Raw genomic sequence first — 25,918 nt, 5'->3', positions numbered from 1 at the left:
TACAGATTGATACAACACACTCATAACCATTATACCCAGTTGGTTGTGTGGTTACACAATACATAGTACCTTTAACTTTAGGACACAACGTAAAGTGAGACCTTATTGCCTCAATTCAAATGTAACTTTTTCAAAATCCCCTTTTCATTGGCAAAATTATACCCTCTGCTTTATCATTACATTTGTTTATGGTATATACTGTAAACATTTCTTATCCAGAGCAACTCACATTACGTGCGCACAACAACTTGGCTGAACGATATACTATTACAGTACTCTCAAAGTCTTATCAAACTGCAGAAAGAGAGCAAGCTCTCCCTGAAATACAGTACATTTATAATAAATACACAATTTCTGGGTAAACAAAAGGTTTTGCTTATGATGTTGGTTAATAAAGTTAGAACTCCATGTTTCAGATGTCAGACTGCAGTTAGTTACTCACGGAGCATGGGAGAGAAGAAGACTTCAGATGTGGGGCTGGTCTTCTGCCACTTGTATATGGGGATGGGCTTGCCTGACTTGGACTTGCAGCTCAGCGTGACGTTGCCTTTCAGAACTGGCTTCCCCGACAGAGCGCACTCTGGTACAGCAGGAGGGACTGAGATATAGGAGAGAGGTTGAACATTTGTGATGAGATGCTAAGTTACAGTATTTGAATAATGATAGATAAAAGAATGCTAAGGATTTAGGGTAGTGGCAAACAGTGAAACTATTGTGTGAAGATACATACAGGAACGTATGTACAGGTATGCGGGTGCGCATGTACTGTATGCGGGTATATGTGCAAGTAGAGCACATCTGTTAGTGTGTGTGTCTCTTATCAGCATTTGATCATATACAGTGAAAGTATTCATACCCCTCGACTTATTCCACTTTTTGTTAGGTTATAGCCAGAATTCCAAATTGATGCAATTTAGCAAATGTATTGAAAATGAAAGAGTGAAATCTCATTTTAGATTAGTATTCACACCCGAGTAAATACTTTGTAGAAGCACCTTTGGCGCCGATTACAACTTTGAATCATCTTGGCTATGTCTATCAGCTTTGCACATCTGTATTTTGCAATTTTCTCCCATTTTTCCTTAACAGAGCTTGAGAAAATCTGTAAATTATTTTTATTTATTTATTTATTTAACCTTTATTTAACCAGGTAGGCTAGTTGAGAACAAGCTCTCATTTGCAACTGTGACCTGGCCAAGATAAAGCGTAGCAATTCGACACATACAACAACACAGAGTGCAAATGAGGTAAGTTAAGGATTAGATGGGGTGTGGCAGTGAACAGCAATCTTCAAGTCTTCCACAGATTTTCAATGGGATTCAAGACTGTGCATTGTCTGGGTCACTCAAGGACTTTCAAATTCTTGTTCTGAAGCCATTCCAGCATTGCTTTGGCTGTATGCTTGGGGTCATTGTCCTGTTGGTAATGTAAATATTCACCCCAGTCTAAGGTAGTTTGCACTCTGAAGCAGGTTTTCATCAAGGATTTGCCTATATTTGTCTCCATTCATTGTTCCCTCTATCCAGTCTCCCAATTCCTGCCTCTGATGAAAGGCCTTTCCATGCTTCACGGAAGGGATTGTGTTTGACAGGTGATGAGCTGTGCTTAGTTCAAGACATAGCCCTTTGCACTCAGGCCAAATATTTACATGTTTGTCTCTTCAGACAATCATTTGCCTTACGCTCAGTGTCTTTCACTCGTCTTTTCTGCAAACTCCAGGCGTGCCGCGATATGCCATTTTCTCAGGAGTGGCTTCCGTCTGGCCACTCTCCCATAAAGCCCAGATTGGTGAAGTGCTGCAGATAACAACCCCCCCCCCCAATTAAGGAGACCACTGTGCCATTGGAAACTTTCAACACTCAAGAAATTGTTTCATATTCTTCCCCAGATATACAGTACCAGTCAGGGGGTATACAGAACATAGCCATATTTGGTAAAAGAGCAAGTCCATATTATAGCAAGAACAGCTTAAACAGGCAAAGAGAAATGACTATCCATCATTACTTTAAAACATGTCAGTCAATCCAGAAAAATTCAAGAACTTTAAAAGTTTCAAGTGCAGTGTCAAAAACCATCAAGTACTATGATGCAACTGGCTCTCATGAGGACCACCACAGGACAGTAAGACCCAGAGTTACCTCTGCTGCAAAGAACAAGTTCATTAGAGTTACCAGTCTCAGAAATCGGCAATTAACTGCACCTCAGATTGCACCACAGAGTTCAAGTAAAAGACATCAACAATTCAGAGACTGTATAAAATCAGGCCTTCATAGATGAATTGCTGCAAAGAAACCACTACTAAAAGGACACATACTTGTGCCAAGAAACACAAGCAATGAACATTAGACCGGTGGAAATCTGTCCTTTGGTCTGATGAGTTCACATTTCTGGTTCCAACCGCCGTGTCTTTGTGAGACGCAGATTAGGTGAATGGATGATCTCCACGTGTGGTTCCCATCGTGATGCATGGAGGAGGTGTGATAGTGCTTTGCTGGTGACACAGTCTGTGAACTATCATTTGTTTTTCAACAGGACAATGACCTGAAACACCCCTCCAGGCTGTGTAAGGACTATTTGACCAAGTAGATTGATGCGCTGCATCAGATGACCTGGCATCCACAATCACCCGACCTCATCCCAAACCATCTCAATTAGGTTGAGTTGGACCTCGGAATAAAGGAAAAGCAGCCGACAAGTGCTCAGCATTTGTGGAAACTCCTTCAAAACTGTTGGAAAGCATTCCAGGTGAAGCAGGTTGAGATCATGCCAAAAGTGCAAAGCAGTCATCAAGGCTACTTCGAAGAAACTCAAATATAAAATATTTTTATTTGTTTAACACTTTTGCTTACTACATGATTCCATGTGTGTTATTTCATAGTTTGATGTCTTCACACTATTCTACAATGTAAAAAATAATGAAAAACCATTGAATGAGTTTGTGTCCAAACTTTGACAGAATTGTGATGAGTCATACAGTAACAATCTTGGAGATCTGTGGACAGTTCCTTGGACTTCATGGTATAGTTTCTGCTCTGACATACACTGTCAACTGTGGGACCTTATATACTGTAGAAAGGTATGTATTTTCTAAATCATGTCCAAACAATTGAATTGGCCACAGATGTACTCCAATCAAGTTCTAGTGACGTCAAGGATGATCAAAGGAAATGGGATGCAGCCGAGCTCAATATGGAGTGTCATACCAAAGATATGTGAATACTTATGGAAATTCAATTGCTGTATTTCACTTTCAATAAATTAGCAAACTTTCCTAAAAATATGTTTTCACTTTGCCATTATGGGGTATTGTGTGTAGATGGGTGAGCGAAAGCAGTCAGTCAATTTAATTCATTTTGAATTCAGGCTGTAACATTTTGAACAAGTCAAGGGGTATGAATATTTTGATGGCACTGATTACGTACATGCATGCCTCATTCTACATGTACAGCTCATAAGAATACACAGAAGGCGTACTGCATGACTACAAGAACTACATAAGGGGTCTCCTCGTCCTTACCAATGACGTTGAGGATAAGTTCCCCGGTCAAGCCCTGGGCCCCGGGGATGATGACCTGGCAGAAGTAGCGTCCCGAGTCTGACTCCTTCGTGTTGTTGATGTACAGAGACAGGTTGGCAGAGGGCATGGTGGCGGTGAAGCCCACTCGCTCCTCAAACTGCGGGCTGCCTAAACTAATTGAGCCTAGGGTGTAGGAGATTATCTGTGTGGGTTGGATGGAGGGGACAAGAGCCATGAAGATTGTTGAAAAGGTCCCTAGAATATCCTTTTTCTTTATTTTACACCAAGATAATGTTATCTTTTTAATATTGCCTTGTCATGGCTCAATTGAGTACATTGGAGTATGAATAGAAGTAAAGTACTTTAAAATGTCATATAGATCATTATGCAAACAAGCAAGACAGAATTATCATTTGGAGCTAAAGACGAACAGTCTGATTCAGAGTTGAGATAAAAGCGCACAGCTCAGACATTCTGTAGTTAAATCTGAGTACCGCTCCATGACTGGGCCTTAGCCAAAGCAGCTTGTTCTGTTCAAGCCAACAACTGCAACCTCCCAATCTACTGTTGGTGAGTGCTACTGTAGTGGAATGGTAACTACTAGACTCAAACTGGATTTGTTTTGTCTTTGTTTTTCCCCTTTGGGACTTGGTCCATCTGTATACTGCTGTAAAACAAATCTGTGATTAGCAAATATAAGCCCATGCACATCCCTAGATAGTACTGTCTGTGGATGCAAGTTTGAAAATCCAAGCTAGATGAGAGCCTTATGGCCAACTGCCCACTTTCACCAGCTTGATTTGTTTTGTTAAAGGGTTAAAGCTGCATCCACAACCACCACACACACACAACCACCACACACACACACACAACCACCACAGTTTTGCCAGATTAACAGCAGTCAACATCCTTCATGATACTATTCCCCCACAGATGGCCAAGCAAGAAAGATTTTCAGTTGTAGTTCAAATAAAACTTCAATTTGTCACATGCACCAAATACAACAAGGGTAGACTTTACAGTGAAATGCTTACTTAAAAGCCCTTAACCAACAGTGCAGTTCAAGAAGAGTTTTGAAAATATTCACCAAGTAGACTAAAATAAAAAGTAACAATAAAAAGTAACACAATAAGAATAACGAGGCTATATACAGGGGGCACTGGTACTGAGTCAGTGTGTGGGGGTACAGGTTAGTTGAGGTAATTTGTACATGTAGGTGAAGTGACTATGCATAGATAATAAAAACAGCGAGTAGCAAGTGTACAAAATGGAGGGGGGATATCAATTTTCCGGGGGCAGTCTTATGGCTTGGGGGTAGAAGCTGTTGAGGAGCCTTTTGGTCCTAGACTTGGCTCTCTGGTAGTTGGGAGCTTTTGAGCAAAAATGACACAATAATAATAATAATCAACAGACAAATGATAATTAATCACTGAAGTCTGAGTTAAACATTAAAACAAACCCTAACAAAATTAAATACATCCATAATTTCAAATTAACTTACAAAAGTCATATTACAGATTTGATAAATTTTTACAAAAAATAAACTTCCATGTATAAAGTACTTCTGGGCTCCCGAGTGGAGCAGCGGTCTAAGACACTGCATCTCAGTGCAAGAGGTGCCTGGTTCCAATCCAGGCTGTATCACATCTGGCCATGATTGAGAGTCCCATAGGGTGGCGCACAATTGGCCAAGTGTCATTGGGGTTTGGCCGGAGTAGGCAGTCATTGTAAATAAGAATTAGTTCTTATAGGACTTGCCTACTTCAATAAAGGTTAAATAAAAATTATTTAACTGGTATGCAGAGCTAATGCAGGTACCTTACAGGCCTCTGGGACATTATACTGTAGCCTTAGGATGTCACATTCTAATCATTACCACTGCATGATCAAAGAGTTCCTTACACATCCCAATTTGAGACGCACAAATATGCCATTGTTTGGTGCGAAAGTTCAAGTTACTGTACACGTCTCAAGTAAGAATGGCCCTAAATTGTCAGACAATCAGCACAGATGCTGAAGGCACCAAACACAGAACATAACAGAGCCCAAACACTCACCAGTTGAGAGTTATTGGCTACAAAGTTCCAGAGGATGGTGTTCTTGCCGATGCTGTAGCTGGTGCTGTACCAGGCCTGCAGCACCACCTTCTGACCTTCGATCACCTTCATGATACTCTGGGGCATCTGGATCTGGGCCAGCACACCTGGAGGACGGAGAGGGGGAGGGGTAAACCAGAGTACTTACTTAAGAAACCTGTCCGAGTGTGGCTTAATAGGTTGAATAAAGCCCCTGCGTTTTGCAATTGTTTCTGGCAGAATGGAAAAAACAATAAGACATGCTTTTCCCAAGCTGTGTTAGAAATGATAACCTGCTAAGTTTTTGTTGTTTCACACACTGCAAGCATGTTTATTTTTGTAGTTTCTCAAGATACAAGTTTTGATAAGGAAAAGCTGTAGCGGTTGTGGCTTGTTGACAAACACTTAAAACATGTCATATCAAAACGTCTTCTCTCAGACCTATTATAGGTGGACACAGAGGCAATCAATCACATTTCAGTCCACTTTCATATCAAAACAAAAAAACTGACACTTGCCAAGTCAAAATGTTGACAAGCCACATTTCATTTCATTGTCAGCGCAAAATGTGTCATCCTTCAAGAAATCTACTTCACGAGATTCCTCATACTGTAAAAAAAACAGCTATAAAAACAAAACATGATAATGCTTAGTAGGGACACAGGGAAACAATTTACAAAGACAAAAAAAAACTTAGTTGACGCTCTCTTCCAGGGCTATTGGAACCAATAACACACACACACACACACACACACACACACACCCCCCCCCCCCCACACACACACACACACACAACTGGATCCCCTCGCACCCCCCCCCCCACATATTCCCCCAACACATACAAACCCCAGCACACACCAGGATCCCCCCGCATCCCCACACACACACCACCGGATCCCCCGCATCCCATCCCCCCCACACACAAAGCTGCATCCACATAACCACCGCATCCCCCCACACACACACACATTGTACAATGGATATGAAAACAAGCGTGTCTTATTGTACAAGTTCAGGTAGTCCCTCGGTTTATACATTTTCTAGCATTTGGTGTGAACCTTGTTCTCTTATAAAAACACAGAAACCATTGGATGTATGTGAACAAAACTATAAAAACACAAGATGCAACAATTTAATGATTTTACAGTTCATAATGAAAATCAGTCAAGTGAAATAAATTAATTTAGGCCCTAATCTATGGATTTCACATGACTAGGAATACAGACATGCATCTGTTGGTCACAAATACCTTTTTTAAAAAAGGTAGAGGCGTGGATCAGAAAACCAGTCAGTTTCTGGTGTGACCACCATTTCATGCAGCACAATATCTCCTTCACAGAGTTGATCAGGATGTTGACTGTGGCCTGTGGAATATTGTCCCACTCCTCTTCAGAGGCTGTGCGAAGTTACTGATATTGGCGGGAACTGGAACACGCTGTCGTACACATCGATCCAGAGCATCCCAAACATGGTCAATGGGTGACATCTCTGGTGAATATGCAGGCCAAGGAAGAACTGGGACATTTTCAGCTTCCATGATATGTGTACAATTCCTTGCGACATGAGGTCGTGCATTATCATGCTGAAACATGAGGTGATGGCGGCAGATGAATGTCAAGACAATGGGACTCAGGATCCCGTCACGGTATCTGTGCCTTCAAATTGCCATCAATAAAATGCAATTGTGTTCATTGTCTGTAGCTCATGCCTGCCCACACCTTAACCCCGCCACCACGGGTCACTGTTCAGAACGTTGACATCAGCAAACCTCTCGCCCACACTTGGTCTGCAGGACATACGGCCAAATTCTCTATAACGATGTTGGACGGCGGTTTATGGTAACGAAAATGAACATTAAATTATCTGGCAATAGCTCTGGTGGACATTCATGCAGTCAGCATGCCAATTGCAAGCTCCCTCTCAACTTGAAACATCTGTGGCATGGTGTTGTGTGTTAAAACTGCAGATTTTAGTGTGGCATTTTATTGTCTCCAGAACATGGTGCGCCTGTGTAATGATCATGCTGTTTAATCAGCTTATTGACATGCCACATCTGTCAGGTGGATGGATTATCTTGGCAAAAGAGAAATGCTTACTAATTGCTGGTCATCTATCAACGTTTGAACATCTTGGCCATGTACTGTTATAATCTCAACCCAGCACAGCCAGAAGAGGACTGGCCACCCCTCAGAGCCTGGTTCCACTTTAGGTTTCTTTCTAGGTTTCTGCCTTTCTAGGGAGTTTTTCCTAGCCACGTGCTGCTACATCTGCATTTCTTGCTGTTTGGGGTTTTCGGCTGGGTTTCTGTATAGCATTTTATAAGGTCTTTATAAATTGATGTAAACAAATCAATGTGTATTTGGTAAATTTCTGGGATCTTTTATTTCAGCTCATGAATCATGTGTTAAAGAATGTTGTTCAGTATAGCTATGGTAAAGACAATAATAATAAATACATTTTAAAATAACACCAACAACCCAAAACAGACAATGAAAGCCATATACAGGTGGTTGTCAGACCCAGAAGACATGAGAACAGAATTAGCAGAGGTCCTTGAAAGCATTTCTGAACAGCATGGTCTTGAGCTGTGCCTTAAATGGAGGACAGTCTCTGCAGCCCTAATAGTGTCTGGAAGTGCGTTTCACAGCAGCGGAGCCGCACAACTGAAAGCCCCGTCACCAATATTTTTTGTATGTGCTGCGGGGCTGCTGAAGGGAGATGGACATAGAGGAACAAATGGTGCGTGTGGAACAGGATGACAGAATGAGGTCAGACAGGTACTTGGGCACAGAGTTGTGGATAGCTTGGTGTGAACCAAGAATTTGTAGTTGATGCGTGAGCACATGGGGAGCCAGTGGAGGTTGAACAGCACTGGAGTGATGTGCTCGTGGGGGGAGTTATGGGTGAGGACACGTGCAGCACAGTTGGACATATTGTAGCTTGTTTAGGGACTTGGCAGCTGCGCCAAACAAAAAGATTGTTACAATAGTCCAGACGGGATAAAGACATGGATGAGTCGCTGAGCTGCAGGTCGTGATCGAAATGTCTTAACCTGGCAATGTTCCGCAAATGGAAACACTTGACTTTGGTAATACTCCTAATGTGGGCCTCAAATGAGAGCCGACTGAAATATCAGGTTGAGAACCTCACTGGAGGGGAGGCCCTTGACAACATCAGTATCTAGTCAGTAGGTAATGAGAGAGCACCTGCATTTGGAGTGACAGGTGTCGAGAGGGAGGAAAAGGGGATACCTAGTGAGTTGCACAACAATGCATTCAAACCAACCCCTCTGAATCAGAGGTGCAGGGGGCTGCCTTAACATCATCAGCACCCGGGAAGCAGTTGTCATTGAGGGCTAACTGCCTTGCTCAAGGGCAGAACAGCAGATTATTATTTTATTTTTTCACCTTGCCAGCTCTGGGATTCGAACCAGTGACCTTACGGTTACTGGCACAATGCCCTTAGCCACTAGGCTTCCTGCTGCGATTAAGAGTGTCATGATAGATAACTTATGATACAACATATAAATGTTCAATGAGCTTAGTTCCACTGATACCCAATCAGAAGCCAAAATATAAGCTACAGGTAGCTTAACTCCAATGTTTGTAAACAAAGTAAAAGTAAACTAAAACACTGTATAGCCACAAAACTATACTTTGGATATCATGGATAGTCAGTCCTTGCATACATAGCGCTCACTTTGAATTTGGTTACATTTCTCCAGGCTCCTCCCTCATCTTTTTACCAAAACACAGGAGGGTAAAGTTGTTAGCTTCAATGAACTATTACAGCTTTAAAACTTATATTAAGTCAATTTTCTCCAACAAGGACTCATTGAGAATATATTGCCTTCTTGATCACAGAGGTGTGGGATTAATGGATAATGAGTGGGACTAGAATGGTGTCCATATTAGGACAGCCTCAGTCTAGGGGCAGGTTTGCAGCAGTGTTTGATTACTAATCCCCCAAGGGAAGAGCAGTGCGTGGCTCATGTAAGCAGGCCAAAATTACAGGAAGGGCTGTAGCTAGGTCCTGTTTACTCCCTCCAGAATCCTACCAGTAGATAAATCTATAGCTAGCACTTTGATGAAGGTGCTGGTTTATATAGCGTCCCATCGTGCTAAAAGATAAGTGGAGGGAGGCACCCATTTAACTTCCTCACCCGCCTTATGAACAGCAAAAAGTTAAGAGGCAGTCACTTTGTGAGAATGTCTCATCCCTGTATTATGATGGATGGATGGTGGTGATAACTGGGGGAAGATCTTTTATAGCCTGTATGAAAGTCCCATAAGTGATTGGGTTTGATGAAGAAATATACTTTCAAAGGACTTCTTACGTCATCGTGGTGATTATGACTGTCCCCAATCTAGGGGAATATCGATAATAATCAAAGCAAAAGATGAACCCACGAGCACATCAGAGATAAAATTGAGTCGATCTGATTACTGTTCGGCGAAACAGTCCAAGTACTTCTTCTGAAGAGCATTGGACACGCTACAGAGAGAGAGAGGCACATCGAATAGGATGGGCGTAGTAGCACAATTCTCATGGAGATAAAGCACCAAACGGGCTCCAGGGAAAAGTCACCCACTAACACCAGGCACCAAACAGGGAGGGGCTTCCAATAAGAAATACTCATTCTTGTTTTCCATTGCAAAATGTTTTCAATTGAATGCCCTAGATTGGGGATCAGGGTCTCCAAATCAAAGCAGTAGGCGCTAAGGGCTGAAACAGACTCACAACAAAATATTCCCTGTAAGTACATACTGTTTGAGCAATTTAATTATACTGTAGTACTAGGTCTAAGTATTGATCAGGAAATACAAGATTAACAGTCACCCCGCTCCTCCGCTCTCTCCACTGGCTTCCAGTTGAAGCTCGCATCCGCTACAAGACCATGGTGCTTGCCTACGGAGCTGTGAGGGGAACGGCACCTCAGTACCTCCAGGCTCTGATCAGGCCCTACACCCAAACAAGGGCACTGCGTTCATCCACCTCTGGCCTGCTCGCCTCCCTACCACTGAGGAAGTACAGTTCCCGCTCAGCCCAGTCAAAACTGTTCGCTGCTCTGGCCCCCCAATGGTGGAACAAACTCCCTCACAACGCCAGGACAGCGGAGTCAATCACCACCTTCCGGAGACACCTGAAACCCCACCTCTTTAAGGAATACCTAGGATAGGATAAAGTAATCCTTCTCACCCCCCTTAAAAGATTTAGATGCACTATTGTAAAGTGGCTGTTCCACTGGATGTCATAAGGTGAATGCACCAATTTGTAAGTCGCTCTGGATAAGAGCGTCTGCTAAATGACTTAAATGTAAATGTAAACAGCACATACACAGAGTGTGACAGACTGGTGGAGTGATAAACTATCTGTTTTTTTAAACTGCGTGTGAGAGATCACTGGACTTTTAGGCGATAACCATGCAGAATTGAGGCCAGCAGGCAATCTACTGTAGTCTGTCCAAACACACTCCTCTCGGTGACAGACAGTGAAGGCTCTCTTGTTCCCAGCACAGTCTTCTAGTATAACTAAAAGAAACAGCAGACTTGAGTACTGACCCCATCTCCCAGAAACGGTTTCTCCTGCTCCCTTCTTGGCTTATCTGTACAGCCTTTCAGTCAAGAGACAAGAAAAACATTTTAGTCATTATTTTAATTACAGGGGTGAGGACAAAGTTTCAGGTGTGCACATGCATGTTTACTGCGTATGTGTGCTAGTGTATTTGCTAATGTGTGTTTGTGTTTAGTGGGAATATATTTGGGTGTATGTGTAGCGTAGAGTGTATGTGTAGCGGTGATGTGCAGGGTTGGTAAAGACAAAGGCTGTGCTTGGAGGAGCTTTGAGCACAGAGACGTTGAGGTTAATTGAAGCAGTAATGACAGCTTTGAGTTGGATCTGATTGGGATGGTCTTTTGGGGGGGACAGAGTGAGAGACAGGGTGGGTATTACCGAGCGCTTGTCATGTGTATTGGCAGAGGGAAATCAGGTACAGACTTCCGAAGCTTAATGGTCTTCATATAGACATAACAAAAAGCCTTCATATACCCAATAGGCTATATTCATATGATGACGATAAGTAAGTATGATGAGGAAGCAACAGCTCTGTCTCCGTTCCAAAGAATGAATGTTGCCTCAAAGAACAAACAATTTTACATGATCATGTCACTCAATAGTAAGAGTTATAAGAAACATGGGTTTTGCTAAGTCCTGAAAGAAGAATACTCATTTGAGAGAAAAGTGTTTTGAGTAGAGTGCTGCTGATCTACTGCAAAGCTCAGAAGTCAGCATCCTCTACACAGGTGCAAAATTAAAGAACCCCTCCCTCAGACTCTTCCTTTACATTGTGCAGATCGAGGCGCACAGGAAAAACCTGGGCCTTCTGATAGCGAGATCAGGATCGGGCCGTGCTCCAGAATTAGCAGTGTCTGTCAGAGAAGCACAGTTCAAGAAGGAAATGACAGCCAGGAAGCCAGCTAGTCACACAAAGCTGTGGACACCTGGCTTAAAAAACAGGCATTCTGCGATACGACTTCCTCCCAAGACCTCTGGTAACTTACCTCACATTTGTTCTACAATTGTGACCTGTCATATCATGATGGGCCAAATGTAATCTGCACCGAGTCAGTGTAGGAACTGGGGGAAAAAGGTAGAACTGTAAAAGCATAAATATAATAATGAAATTGACAGCTCGGTACAATACTTATAGCACTAATCCATATGATCTGTTACTACTTTTAGATTGGATCGTGTAAAAATACAATACAATATAGATTTAAAAAATCTGCTTCTTACTCAAAATGTAAAGTAACGGAACACAATGCATACTTTAGTGTCGAACACTACAGTGCATAATCCATCCATTCATAACGCCATACAAGGTAGACAACCTCAACTCTTCGAAACCCATGTGCTTCATCTTGAAACAAGCCATTATGTCTCAGTCCATGGTGATGAAAATAAAATGACATGGTGTTGTTAGGTGGATTGGAACGTTACCCGGCATTCACAACGCCATCTGATCTCTTCAGGGATCCGATCAGACAGACTGACGGGAAGATCAATCTGCACAATACTGAAAAGGACACATTGGATTATAGCCATGGCGAAGCCTGAGCTGTGACATAACACACTGGCTTCAATATCTGATTCTAGTGTGCTGTGTGAGAGCAAGTGGGTGTGTGAGTTAGAGATACTGTGTACGTTTCTGTGAGTGTGCACGTGTCTGCTAACTTTTCTACTCTAATCAAACTCTGGCTGGGATCATCTGGCGGATGTCATCAGGGCTGTCATGGTCCTCCGTTGTAGTTCGGTGTCGGGTATGGGTGGTCGGTGTCAGTGGTCTCTAGGGAATCTGATTGTGTCTTGACATGTGTATGACAGTAAGAGGCCTAGAGGACAGGAGTGGGGTTAAGGTGGAGGGGGAAAAGGTTACATGCAGTAGAATGGAGTTTGAGGGAGAAAAAAAAAGTAGAAATGATCATTGCTGATTATCAAACAGTGTGGTTCTGAAAGCCTATCCATTTTCAATGCTGTTCCACCAACCTCAGCCAAAATCTCAACACAACCTCTGGTTAGGAGTTTCTAGTGAGAGTTCAGTAGTGGATATAGGCTCAGTGAAAAGCAAACAGTCTTTAGAGCGCAGGGACTATCGTGATAAAAAAAAAAATGGCCAGCAGCAAAAAGATGAGTCTTTGATGAAAGAGTGAAAGGTTGGCGAAGGGCTAGGCTTTGGGGCGGCAGGTAGCCTAGTGGTTAGAGCGTTGGGCCAGTAACTGAAAGGTTGCTGGATCGAATCCCCGAGTTGACAAGGTAAAAAAAAAAGGTCCTTCTGCCCCTGAACAAGGCAGTTAACCCACTGCTCCCTGGTAGGCCATCATTGCTATTAAGAATTTGTTCTTAACCGACTTGTCTAGTTAGATTAAAATGTTTTGGGCAGGGAAGACCTCAGAGAGGGGACTCAGGTGAGTCCTGTGGCTGCCAGAACACAGTTAAAAAAAAGCAGGGTGGCAAGTGTGAGGACTGCCCCACTGGCATGACATCAGCATAATCACCTTACCAAGGTGGCTAATACTTAAGGGAATACCAGACCCCAAAACACCATATGTTGTCTATGGCCTTGTCATGTCCATGTAGCCAAGTGCTTATTACTCCTAGCGCCCATCCCATCACGCTCCTAGGAAGACAAGACAGAACAGAACTAGGCTAACGAGGCTAGCACTGCACACGCCAAACTATTTCAGGCTGATTATGGTATACAGCTGCATCAGACCTTGATTCAATCTTACAGAAACAATAATCACAATGTGTTAAATATTTAAGATGCTGACTTACACGCCCTTGAGAAGAAGGGAGAGGAGGGATTCAATATCAAAAGATAAGGCAGAGCGAGGCATTAATCTTGTTTTGACGTGGCCACAGATAACAGCTCACTCAAATGGCAGCGACAACACAGGCCTGGTGTAGCAATACTAATTGGGGCTGTTCAACATGCTAATAACACCAAATAGAAGCAATCTGTGAGGTCACTTTCAGTAAACCTTTTTCACCCCCTCTTGAACAAAAGAAGAAACATCCTGGTTGGCCAAGATTAGAAAGTCATAATGCCACTGGAACAGGTTCTCATATCCCTTACAAAAATGTGTACTGCAGTAACACTGCAAAATTACTGCAGTAAAAAAAATACGTATTTTGGATGCAGAATTTGCAGCACACTGCAGTGACTGCATTTTATTTTCTTAAGGGAGGAATTAGAGGGAAAGACTCAAAATTGAGAAGCTAAATATAGACAGGTTATCGTGTTACGAGCGACTAAAAAACGAGAAATGCCACAATCTGCAACTGAGACAAGAGGCGAATCACTGGGGCAGGATTACATTACTCTGAGGACTTTCCCCCATACCCTGTCAGATCGGTTTACTGACACTTTCTGTAAATATACTGGCCTGGATTTATAGCGGGATACGTGCTCTTAACCTGTCACACACAGGAATGACTGCTCTTATAAAACAAACAATTTAAATTTATTTTACCAGGTAGGCTAGTTGAGAACAAGTTCTCATTTACAACTGTGACCTGGCCAAGATAAAGCAAAGCAGTTTGACACAGAGTTACACATGGAATAAACAAACAGTCAATAATACAGTAGAAAAAGTATATATACAGCATGTACAAATGAGGTAGGATAAGGGAGGCAAGGCAATAAATAGTCCATGGTGGCAAAGTAATTACAATATAGCAATTAAACACTGGAATGGTAGATGTGCAGAAGATGAATGTGCAAATAGAGATATTGGGGTGCAAAGGAGCAAGAGAAATAAATAAATAACAGTATGGGGATGAGGTAGTTGGATGGGCTATTTACAGATGGGCTATGTACAGGTGCAGCGATCTGTGAGCTGCACTGACAGCTGGTGCTTAAAGCTAGTGAGGGAGATATGAATCTCCAGTTTTAGTGATTTTTGTAGTTCGCTCTAGTGGTTAGAGCATTGGACTAGTAACCGGAAGGTTGCAAGTTCAAATCCCCGAGCTGACAAGGTACAAATCTGTTGTTCTGCCCCTGTTCTTAGGCCGTCATTGAAAATAAGAATTTGTTCTTAACCGACTTGCCTAGTTAAATAAAAGGTCAAATAAAATTGGTAGCAGAGAACTAGAAGGAGAGGCAGCCAAAGGAAGAATTGGCTTTGGGGGTGACCAGTGAGATATAGCTGCTGGAGTGGTGCTGCTACAATAATTGTCAGGGGAATTGGAAATGGTGAGTTTACAGTTCTAATGTGTTTACCAAGCCTATCAGAGGGAACACTTGAGTAATGATACCATATCTGGAACAGTCATTGAGAAGGTATAGTCTCTTCCTGTCATGAAGGCATGTCCCATTGCATGTCTTGAGAGAGAACTGACTTCCCGGAAACTAGGGTCATCTTTCCTGCCTTAGAAGGTAATCTTCCACACCCTCTGCGACTGCTGCCCCCCCGAGTTTGGCTGAGTGGAAAATGTTCCCCTTTCGGTGTCACCACTGGTTTGTGGTGGCCCATTCCTTGTGAGAAGCCCACAGTCAATAGGCAACCATGTGTTTGTCCATCTGACTATGCTTGAAAGTAGGCCTGTTCCTATGTCTTCGCCTGGTTTCAAATAGCCACTTTTTGGCAGAATCTCTGGATTGCGATTAATTCTTTATGGAAAAATATCCAGTCCCTCAATGTCTCCAGTTTTTGGCTGACCAACAATGACAACGTGGCCACAGATCTGAGGCCCATGGAGTAAATAAACAGAGTATGAGGAGTATTATAATGCAGGAGTCTTTCTTACTCCGGGTCAGTTGAGTTGGACATTGTTGCATATTTTGATGGAATGTGTTATGAGGCTGGTTGATAGTAGTCATAGTAACCTGTGAAAGGTATGGAAGGATCAATTTTGGAATGCTCAATGTTAACACTTTCCTTTGTCATGACCTCATATCAGCACTGTTCTAGCAAATACTTTGAACACGTTCCACAACGAGTAGTAAAACAAAGACTTCAAAACGGACATATTTTTACAAATCCTCAGTCGACAAGGTGTGCCCATTGTTAGAGCCTATAAAAACAAACACGCGCCGAACATCACATTTCCAATTGGGAGTCACATCTGCCTGAGGTTTTTGGCATGGCAATAATTTTTTTCCTTGCAGAGAAAAGTACATTTGCACAGTAATGTAGCTCTGACCTTGAGCCGCTTTACTGGGCTGAAATGCGTAGTCTGTTCACTGCCAAGACCACCAGTAGCATTTGCTTAACTCTACTTAGGACGCTTAACTTCTTTGATATAGGAGGCGCTCTTTTAATTTTTGGATGAAAAACGTTCCCGTTTTAAACAAGATATTTTGTCACGAAAAGATGCTCGACTATGCATATAATTGACAGCTTTGGAAAGAAAACACTGACGTTTCCAAAACTGCAAAGATAGTCTGTGAGTGCCACAGAACTGATGTTACAGAAAAACCCCAGATAAAAATACAATCAGGAAGTGCCGCATTTTTTGAAACCGCCTCATGGCAATGACTCCTTATATGGCTGTGGAGGAGCTAGGAGTCAGCTTACCTTTTCCACATTTTCCCCAAGGTGTCTGCAGCATTGTGACGTATTTGTAGGCATATCATTGGAAGATTGACCCTAAGAGACTACATTTACCAGGTGGTCGCTTGGTGTCCTCCGTTGCAATTATTGCGTAATCTCCAGCTGCAAGTAAGAATATGCCATTTAGCAGACGCTTTTATCCAAAGCGACTTACAGTCATGTGTGCATACATTCTACGTATGGGTGGTCCCGGGAATCGAACCCACTACCCTGGCGTTACAAGCGCCATGCTCTACCAACTGAGCTACAGAAGGACCATGAGCACCTTTTCCGTTTGCTACGGAGTAGAGACGCAACTGCCATGAAGGATTTGTCATCGAATAGATATGTGAAAAACACCTTGAGGATGATTCTAAACAACGTTTGCCATGTTTTTGTCGATATTATGGAGTTAATTTGGAAAAAAGTTCAGCGTTGTAGTGAATGAATTTCTTTTTTTTTCTTAGCCAAAAGTATTGAACAAAACGGAGCGATTTCTCCTACACAAATAATATTTTTTGAAAAAATGAACATTTGCTATCTAACAGAGTCTCCTCATTGAAAACATCTGAAGTTCTTCAAAAGGTAAATGATTTTATTTGAATGCTTTTCTTGTTTTTGTGAAAATGTTGCCTGCTGAATGCTAGGCTTAATGCTATGCTAGGCTATCAATACTCTTACACAAATGCTTGTGTAGCTTTGGTTGAAAAGCATATTTAGAAAATCTGAGATGACAGTGTTGTTAACAAAAGGCTAAGCTTGTGTTTCAATATATTTATTTCATTTCATTTGCGATTTTCATAATAGAAAAAGTTGCGTTATGCTAATGCATTATAGTTGAAGTATTTTTCTGTCGATTTCTCAGCCAAGCAGGATGAACAAACGTTACGTTTTTCCCCTACAAAAATATTATTTTTGGAAAAAAGGAACATTTGCTATCTAACTGGGAGTCTCCTGAGTGAAAGCATCTGAAGTTCTTCAAAGGTAAATGATTTAATTTGGTTGCTTTTCTTATTTTTGTGAAAATGTTGCCTGCTGCCAGCACAGCCTAGCATAGCATTATGCCATGCTAAACTTACACAAATGCTTGTCTAGCGTTGGCTGTAACGCATATTTTGAAAATCTGAGATGACAGTGTTGTTAACAAAAGGGTAAGCTTGTGTTTGAATATATTTATTGCATTTAATTTGCGATTTTCATGAATAGGAAACGTTGCGTTATGGTAATGTGCTTGAGGCTATGATTACACTCCTGGATACGGGATTGCTCGTGGCTAGAGTTTAACAGGGCTTAGCTTTCATACAACTCCCCTGAACATTCAGAAAAAAATAAGCAAATATGTTGAATTCTGGTCAGCACAGCTAGGGTGGCCTTTCAATGTCTGTGGGGCATATGGACCAAGTTTTTGCATATGAAGCATTTGAGGCACATCATGTAATACACAGACATATTAGCCCATTGTTATGGTGATTGTTTAAATGTTGCTTTTTTAGACAAGGTTTACAGGGAGGGGGTTGAAATCTGCTCGTTACATGCAGCTTATTACAGATTTACCACAAGGGAACTATGCTTGTGCCGAGTTGCTAGGAGACCTCGGTATGGCTATGGGAGATATGACTGGTCATTGCCATGTTTGTATGCCTAGTCGGTCAGTTGTCACGTCAGCCACCAGACGCTGGTGGGCAAAATGAGGTGCTACAATTGTTCACTATTCTATTGTACACATGCACATCTGTTTGACTAAATATACAATGATAGACTGATGCTTGTGAAATAATCTGGATCCAGCAGGGTTGATTATTACAGTTTGAGTAGCCGTCTGCACCAGCAGGAGTGTGAATGAGTGACTCAATACGGTCCCGAGCTGCTGTGAGAAGTCATCTTCCACTGAGGGGTCAGTGGTACAGCAGGACGTGGCATAGCTAAGCATCAGGGGGAAAGAACTTGCTCAATGTGATACTATGGATCAAATACCGCAATATGGAAATGAAGACGTCATGTAACATCAACAATGACAAAATCCTCCACAAAGCTTGTGTTTTATGAGACAAAGAACAATCTCCATTACATCAAAACAAGACTTGTCTATTCAACACGTCAGAGAATGATGCATTTGATTGTCAAGTGTGTAGTAATATGAATATGTAAGACTGAGTGACAGACAGTGGAGAAGTCAGAGGAGTGAAATGAGACGTTGACAAAAGATCGCTCTCAGACAACTGGGACTTGGGCTCACATAAGGAGGTCATATTTGTGCAAACATAGGCACAACCCACAAGATCCCACAGACATACAGTGCCTTCAGGAAGTATTCATACCCCTTAACTTTCTCCATATTTTGTTGTGAGCTTCCCAGATACGGTTTGACAGTTTGTGCAGAAATTCTTCAGTTGTGCAAACCCACAGTCTCAGCTGTCCAGGTGGCTGTCTCAGACGATCCTCCAAAACGACATTGGAGGCAGCTTATGGTAGAAAAATTAACATACAATTATTTGGCAACAGCTCTGGTGGACATAAAATCATTCATGCAGTCAGCATGCCAATTGCACACTCCCTCAAAACTTGACATCTGTGGCATTGTGTTGTGTGACAAAACTGCACATTTTAGAGTGGTCTACTGTCCCCAGCACAAGGTGCACCTGTGTCATGTTCAAGCTGTTTAATCAACATCTTAATATGCCACACGTCAGGTGGATGAATTATCTTGACAAAAGGAGTAAATTGCTCAATAACAGGGATATTTATTTATTTATTTATTTATTTATTTATTTATTTAACTAGTCAGTTAAGAACAAATTACTATTTACAATGACAACCCACTGTTCCCCGGTAGGCTAACTGCCTTGTTCAGGGGCAGAATGACAGATTTTTACCTTGTCAACTTGGGGATTTGATCCAGCAACCTTCCGGTTACTGGCCCAACGCTCTAACCACTAGGCTACCTGCCCCTTCGAGGGAACAAATTTGTGCAAAAAAATATATTAAAAAAGCTGTGTGCAAATGGAGATTTTCTGGGATCTTATTTTAGCTCATAAAACCAACAATTTACATGGTGTTTATATTTTTGTTCAGTATAATATATTAAAAAAATCCTTCTGTAGCTCAGTTGGTAGAGCATGGCGCTTGTAACACCAGGGTAGTGGGTTCGATCCCCGGGACCACCCATACGTAGAATGTATGCACACATGACTAAGTCGCTTTGGATAAAAGCGTCTGCTAAATGGCATATATTATTATTATTATATTATATATAAAAAAGATCCACTGACATTATGGGGTATTGTGTGTAGGCTAGTGACATCAAATCTCAATTAAATCAGTTTTAAAATGTCAGGCTGTAACAACGAAATGTGGAAAAGGTCCAGGAAGTGAGAATGCATTCTGAAGGCACAACTTCCACAGTGACAGTGTATGAGACCCAGACAGATGGGGGGGGCACAGTGGACAATATTGCTTTGGTGAAAGATGACTAGATGCACCAAGCGACATAAGGGGTGTGGCGGGCACAGAGGTGGGTCATAGTTCCACCCTCCGCCGCCTCCCTCCTTGCACCCAGTCCTGTCGCACACTTGGAGATTGGGAGTGCTGGGCCCATGCTAAGCCTGCTCGTCACGCTCTAATCCTATCAGCTTTCAAAGCCATCTCTGAAGGTAAGGCCCCCAAAGACCGGCAGAACCTCAGGCCAGAGGAAAAATATGACAGTGATGACTCCCATGAAAAAAAGAAAGTCTGACAATTAAAAAAAAAAAAAATCTATACATGCATGCAGACGTAAACACACATGGCTATAAATACATCATATGACTGACAGCCAACATGCCCATATGATATGATGTTTTGGCTGAAGGTCTGAGGTGTTTTTGAATTGATAAAAGGAATTACATGGAGTAGCCAAACGGTTAATGTTCATTGTGCATCATTTCAGTATAACCAGGTAGGCATACATGAAGCCCACAACTACATCAAAGTCATGGCAAACATAATATGTGGTCCTTCTGTGGCTCAGTTGGTAGAGCATGGCGCTTGTAACGCCAGGGTAGTGGGTTCGATCCCCGGGACCACCCATACGTAGAATGTATGCACACATGACTGTAAGTCGCTTTGGATAAAAGCGTCTGCTAAATGGCATATATTATTATTATTATATTAATATCTTCTTAAAAAGTAAGTCTGGGAGACAGAGCTGTTTGAGCCTTCCCTCTCTGGGTTCACTTACTGGATATCTGAAATGCTTAATTGAAAAGAGATTCGTGAAGGCTCGGTAGTCTAATGGGGAGCCAGATAGAGCACTGTTCCCTTTCTACTCCTATCCAGGTAAGGGTCCAGGCCCAGCACTGTAGAGCCTGTGCGTGTGCCCCAAATGGCACCCTATTCAATATATAGTGCACTACTTTTGACCTTATGGGAGCTGGTCAACCGTAGTGCACTAATATGAAATAAGGTGTCATTTGGGCCAGAATGGGTCACCGTGATAAATGACGAGCATTGCCAGTCTGTCTCTGGCGTCACCCAGCGCCCTTCCCACAAGACAATAGACATTGAAAGTAGGACTTGAGATGCCTCATCCAATCCCCCATTATCTCCACAATCGTTTATTTTCTACTACTCTCCACAGTTGGGTACCCAGTTGTAGGAAGGATAGGGCGTGGTGCTGGGTTGCAGGATCAGGGTTTACGTTTCCTTTTCAAAGCATGTGTGATTGGACGTTCAGTTCTATGCTAAAACAGAAATGCAACATGTAAAGTCTTGGTCCCATGTATAATGAGCTGAAATAAAAGATGCCAGAGAATTTGTTTGTTTACATCCCTGCTAGTGACCATTTCTTGCTAGCCAAGATAATCCATCCACTTGACAGGTGTGGTATATCAAGAAGCTGATTAAACAGCATGATCACTACACAAGTGCACATTGTGCCGCGGACAATAAAAAGGCCACTAAAACATGCAGTTGCGTCATAACATCACATGTCTCAAGTTGAGGGAGCGTGCAATTGGCAGGCTACTGCAGGAATGTCCATCAGAGCTGTTGCTAGATGTCGCCTCTAATGTTGTTTTAGAGAATTTGGCAGGACTCTACATCCGGCTTCTTCACTTGCGGGATTGTCTGAGACCAGTCACCCGGACAGCTGATAAATGGATTTAACTAATGGTTTGACAGTTTGTGCAAAAATTGTTTCAGGGAAGCGCATCTGTATGCTTGTCGTTCTCACCAGGGTCTGGACTGCAGTTGTAACCGACTTCAGTGGACATATGCTCACCTTCAAATGACACGCTGGAGAAGTGTGCTCCTCATGGATAAATCCCGGTTTCAACTGTACTGGGCAAAGGGCAGACAGTGAGTAACGTGTGGGCGAGCAGTTTTCTGATGTCAACGTTGTGAACAGAGTGCCCTATGGTGGTGGGGTTATAGTACAGGCAGGCATAAGCTAAGGACAAACAATTGCTTTTTATCAGTGGCAATTTGAAGGCACACAGATACTGTGATGAGATTCTGAGGCCCTATTGTGTTGCCATTCATCCGCTGCCATCAACTCAAGTTTCAGCATGATAATGCAAGGCCCCATGTCGCAAGGATCTGTACACAATTCCTGGAAGCTGAAAATGTTCGTCCTTCCATGGCCTGGGAAAACATTCCACAGGCCACAATCAAGAGCCTGATCAACTCTATGCTAAGGAGAGGTGTCACACTGCATGAGGGGTGTGGTCACACCAGATACTCACTTTTCTGATCCATGCCCCGACCTATTTTTTAAGGCATCGGTGACCAACAGCTGTATTCCCGGTCATGTGAAATCCATAGATTAAGGCCTAATTAATTTATTCCAATTGACTGATTTCCTTATATGAACTGTAACTTAGTAAACTATGAAATTGTTGCATATTGTGTTTATATTTTGTTCAGTGTATAACTGATCAAATGAAGACTGCCGTTTGGTTTTGCGGTGCAATCGCTGACAAAGTCATCCTCTGTGTATGGTTCTCATCCTTGAATTTGCTGGTTTGTCATCCTTTCATAAAACGATCGGTGGAATGTCATCTCTTCACGGGAATGACTAACCTACCAACAATGGTTTAGTGGTATTCTCTATACTAGGAATAGCCGCATCCTAGCTGCGTCCTCAGAGCATGCGCAGACCAGCTGGCGGGTGTGTTTACGGACATATTCAATCAATCCTTATCCCAGTCTGCTGTCCCCACATGCTTCAAGAGGGCCACTATTGTTCCTGTTCCCAAGAACGCTAAGGTAACTGAGCTAAACGACTACCACTCACTTCCATAATCATGAAGTGCTTTGAGAGACTAGTCAATATCACCTCCAGCCTACCCGACACCCTAGACCTACTCCAATTTGCTTACCGCCCCAATAGGTCCACATACCATGCAATCGCAACCACACTGCCCTAAATCTGGACAAGAGGAAGACCTATGCGAGAATGCTGTTCATCGACCACAGCTCAGCATTTAACACCATAGTACCCTCCAAACTCGTCATTAAGCTCGAGACTCTGGGTCTCAACCCAGCCTTGTACAACTGAGTACTGGACTTCCTGACGGGCCGCCCCCAGGTGGTGAGGGTAGGTAACATCTCCACCCCATTGATCCTCAACACTGGGGCCCCACAAGTGTGCGTTCTGAGCCCTCTCCTGTAATCCCTGTTCACCCATGACTGCGTGGCTATGCACGCCTCCAACTCAATCATCAAGTTTGCGGACGACACTACAGTGGTAGCTCGATTACCAACAACGATGAGACGGCCTACAGGGAGGAGGTGAGGGCCCTCGGAGTGTGGTGTCAGGAAAATAACCTCACACTCAACGTCAACAAAACAAAGGAGATGATCGTGGACTTCAGGAAACAGCAGAGAAACTACAGAAGCACACAAACTTCTACAGATGCAATCGAGAGCATCCTGTCGGGCTGTATCAGCGCCTGGTACGGCAACTGCTCCGCCCACAACCGTAAGGTCTGCACAACGCATCACCGGGGGCAACCTACCTGCCCTCCAGGACACTTACACCACCCGGTGTCACAGGAAGGCCATAAAGCGCATCAAGGACAACAACCACCCAAGCAACTGCCTGTTCACCCCGCTATCATCCAGAAGGTGTAGGTCAGTGCAGGTGCATCAAAGCAGGGACCGAGAGACTGAAAAATAGCTTCCATCGCAAGGCCAATAGACTGTTGAACAGCCACCACTAACTTTGAGTGGCTGCTGCCAACAAACTGATGCAACACCAGCCACTTTAATAATGGAAAATGTATGTAAAACATGTATCACTAGCCACTTTAAACTATGCCACTTAATAGAATGTTTACATACATTACTCATCTCATATACTGTACTCTATACCATCTACTGCATCTTGCCATCTTTATGTAATACATGTATCACTAGCCACTTTAAACAATGCCACTTTTATGTTTACATACCATACATTACTCATCTCATATGTATATACTGTACTCGATACCATCTACTGCATCTTGCCTAATGCTGTTCTGTACCATCACTCATTCATATATCTTCATCCCTTTATACTCACATACAAGTGTAAGGTAGTTGTTGTGGAATTGTTAGGTTAGATTACTCGTTGGTTATTACTGCATTGTCGGAACTAGAAGCACAAGCATTTCACATACACATGCTAACCATGTGTATGTGACAAATAAAATTGGATTTGGATATGCTGTAGGAAATGTAGTTCAGAGTGAATATTTTATTCCTGTGCAACCTATGATAAAGCTGGGACACAAACGGATGACTTTGAATTGGTAGCCTCTATCTGGGAAAAGAATACTTTGTTGCTCTTCAGACCACAATCCACACAATTACCCCTCAGATCCCAGCTTTTCAGTATTTCATCATAGAAACCCCCAGATGCTTTTCTCCAGCTACAATGAGGCTACACTCTGGTCCAGACCAGCAGACTCCTGTAATTGAGATTGCGTTAAATTGAGAATCCAGAGATGTATTTATTTGGGGGAAAAAGGCATTCTGTATTATCGGGGGTGGGATCAGTGCAGATGGAATTGTGCGTGGCCGCGGAATGTTCCCGGGAGTTTATCTGGGAATCCCAGGCTGCCCGGAGAGGAAGTGGAGTGTCAGGGAAGAGGAAAAGGCCAGGACGCAGAGCTTTCCTGCTGATAAACAGCACCGGGGGAAAATCAGCTCTTCTCCAGAGCATTTCACTATTCCATTTAACCCCCCTTCTGTATCTGAGGGTCCAAATTCAACTTAAAAAAATAAATTCAGCCAAAAAGTCAGTGTGATTTGTTGTCCATTGGCTTGCAATCAGAATAACAAATGATGTGAAGAGACTTATTTCAATGTAGATGCAGTACCAAATGGGATCTGGTTTATGACATGTCTAATAGAATGAGAGTTTGTTTCCATCTCTAACTATTCATGGGGTGGGGTGAACAAGTGGTCAATGAATCCTCTAGTGAATGGATTGCACCTTAACCCTAATTAGAATTCACTTAGCCTTCTGAACTTTCCTCCTTACAAGGCAATGCACATTGCGCACACATGTGCCATGATCATGTGATATCTAGACCAACAAATATCAGGAGTGAAATTAATTTTCTGCAGTGGAAACAGCTGGCATAAAAAATTTTGGGACAAGTTAGAGCTTACAGTGTAATAGAGCTGCAATGTACAGAGCCTATACTCGATAGGTGCTAAACAAACACCACTCAGTGATTGTACACAACAGCATTGAGAGAGAAGGGCAAGGGACGGGCAGTATGTAACTGATAGCTCAGCAAATCCCTAGGCATTGCTCAGCCTCACAGGTTCTCTTCATCTTAACTCTGACCTGCAATGAACAAATATGTGAACATTTGGTCACTGTGTGGAGTGCAGAAGCTGGGAATTGTCGTAACAATTATGTTCCAGGGTGAACATTTAACCTTTAAGCTACCATTTTAAACCGCTGGACATGAATACAAGAAGAGTGAAGTGTCGGTCTGAAGGGCACCAAAAGCACGTGAAAATATCTAGGTGTAAACGTTTGGATGGGTAAACAATTTCCCCTAAATGCAGACAAAATGTACCTGCAGTAATACAAATACAACACCCTGACCCAACAAAGTGCAGTTCTTAGAAACTAAGGGGAAAATTTAATTTTTGGGCACCAATAACCACCATCAGTCTTTTCTCTGCTGAATGCACACAGGGGGACTGTGGTCGCGTCAAAGACATGATAAGCTATCAGAGATGTTAGCTAGCTG

General features: G+C 42.6%; 1 protein-coding gene across 2 annotated transcripts in view; it reads right to left on the bottom strand.

Annotated features, from left to right (window-relative positions):
* LOC118389967 (endothelial cell-selective adhesion molecule-like) overlaps positions 1-25,918 on the bottom strand; it is an 87,886-nt gene that overhangs the window by 32,438 nt on the left and 29,530 nt on the right. For both annotated transcript variants that reach the window (XR_004826889.2, XM_035780021.2), the window contains exons 2-4: positions 5,575-5,720; positions 3,518-3,719; positions 443-598 (exon numbers count right to left, since the gene is read on the bottom strand). Coding sequence is in view for 1 of the 2 variants with exons in the window: in XM_035780021.2 (XP_035635914.1) it covers positions 443-598; positions 3,518-3,719; positions 5,575-5,720 (504 nt within the window). In the remaining variant the exon portion in view is untranslated. The remainder of the gene's footprint in view (positions 1-442; positions 599-3,517; positions 3,720-5,574; positions 5,721-25,918) is intronic.

This window comes from Oncorhynchus keta, chromosome 11 (genome assembly GCF_023373465.1).
Source record: "Oncorhynchus keta strain PuntledgeMale-10-30-2019 chromosome 11, Oket_V2, whole genome shotgun sequence".
In the NCBI taxonomy this organism is placed as follows: domain Eukaryota; kingdom Metazoa; phylum Chordata; class Actinopteri; order Salmoniformes; family Salmonidae; genus Oncorhynchus; species Oncorhynchus keta.
Note: the sequence above shows the minus strand (reverse complement) of the source record. Positions and strands in the feature narration are given on the sequence as shown.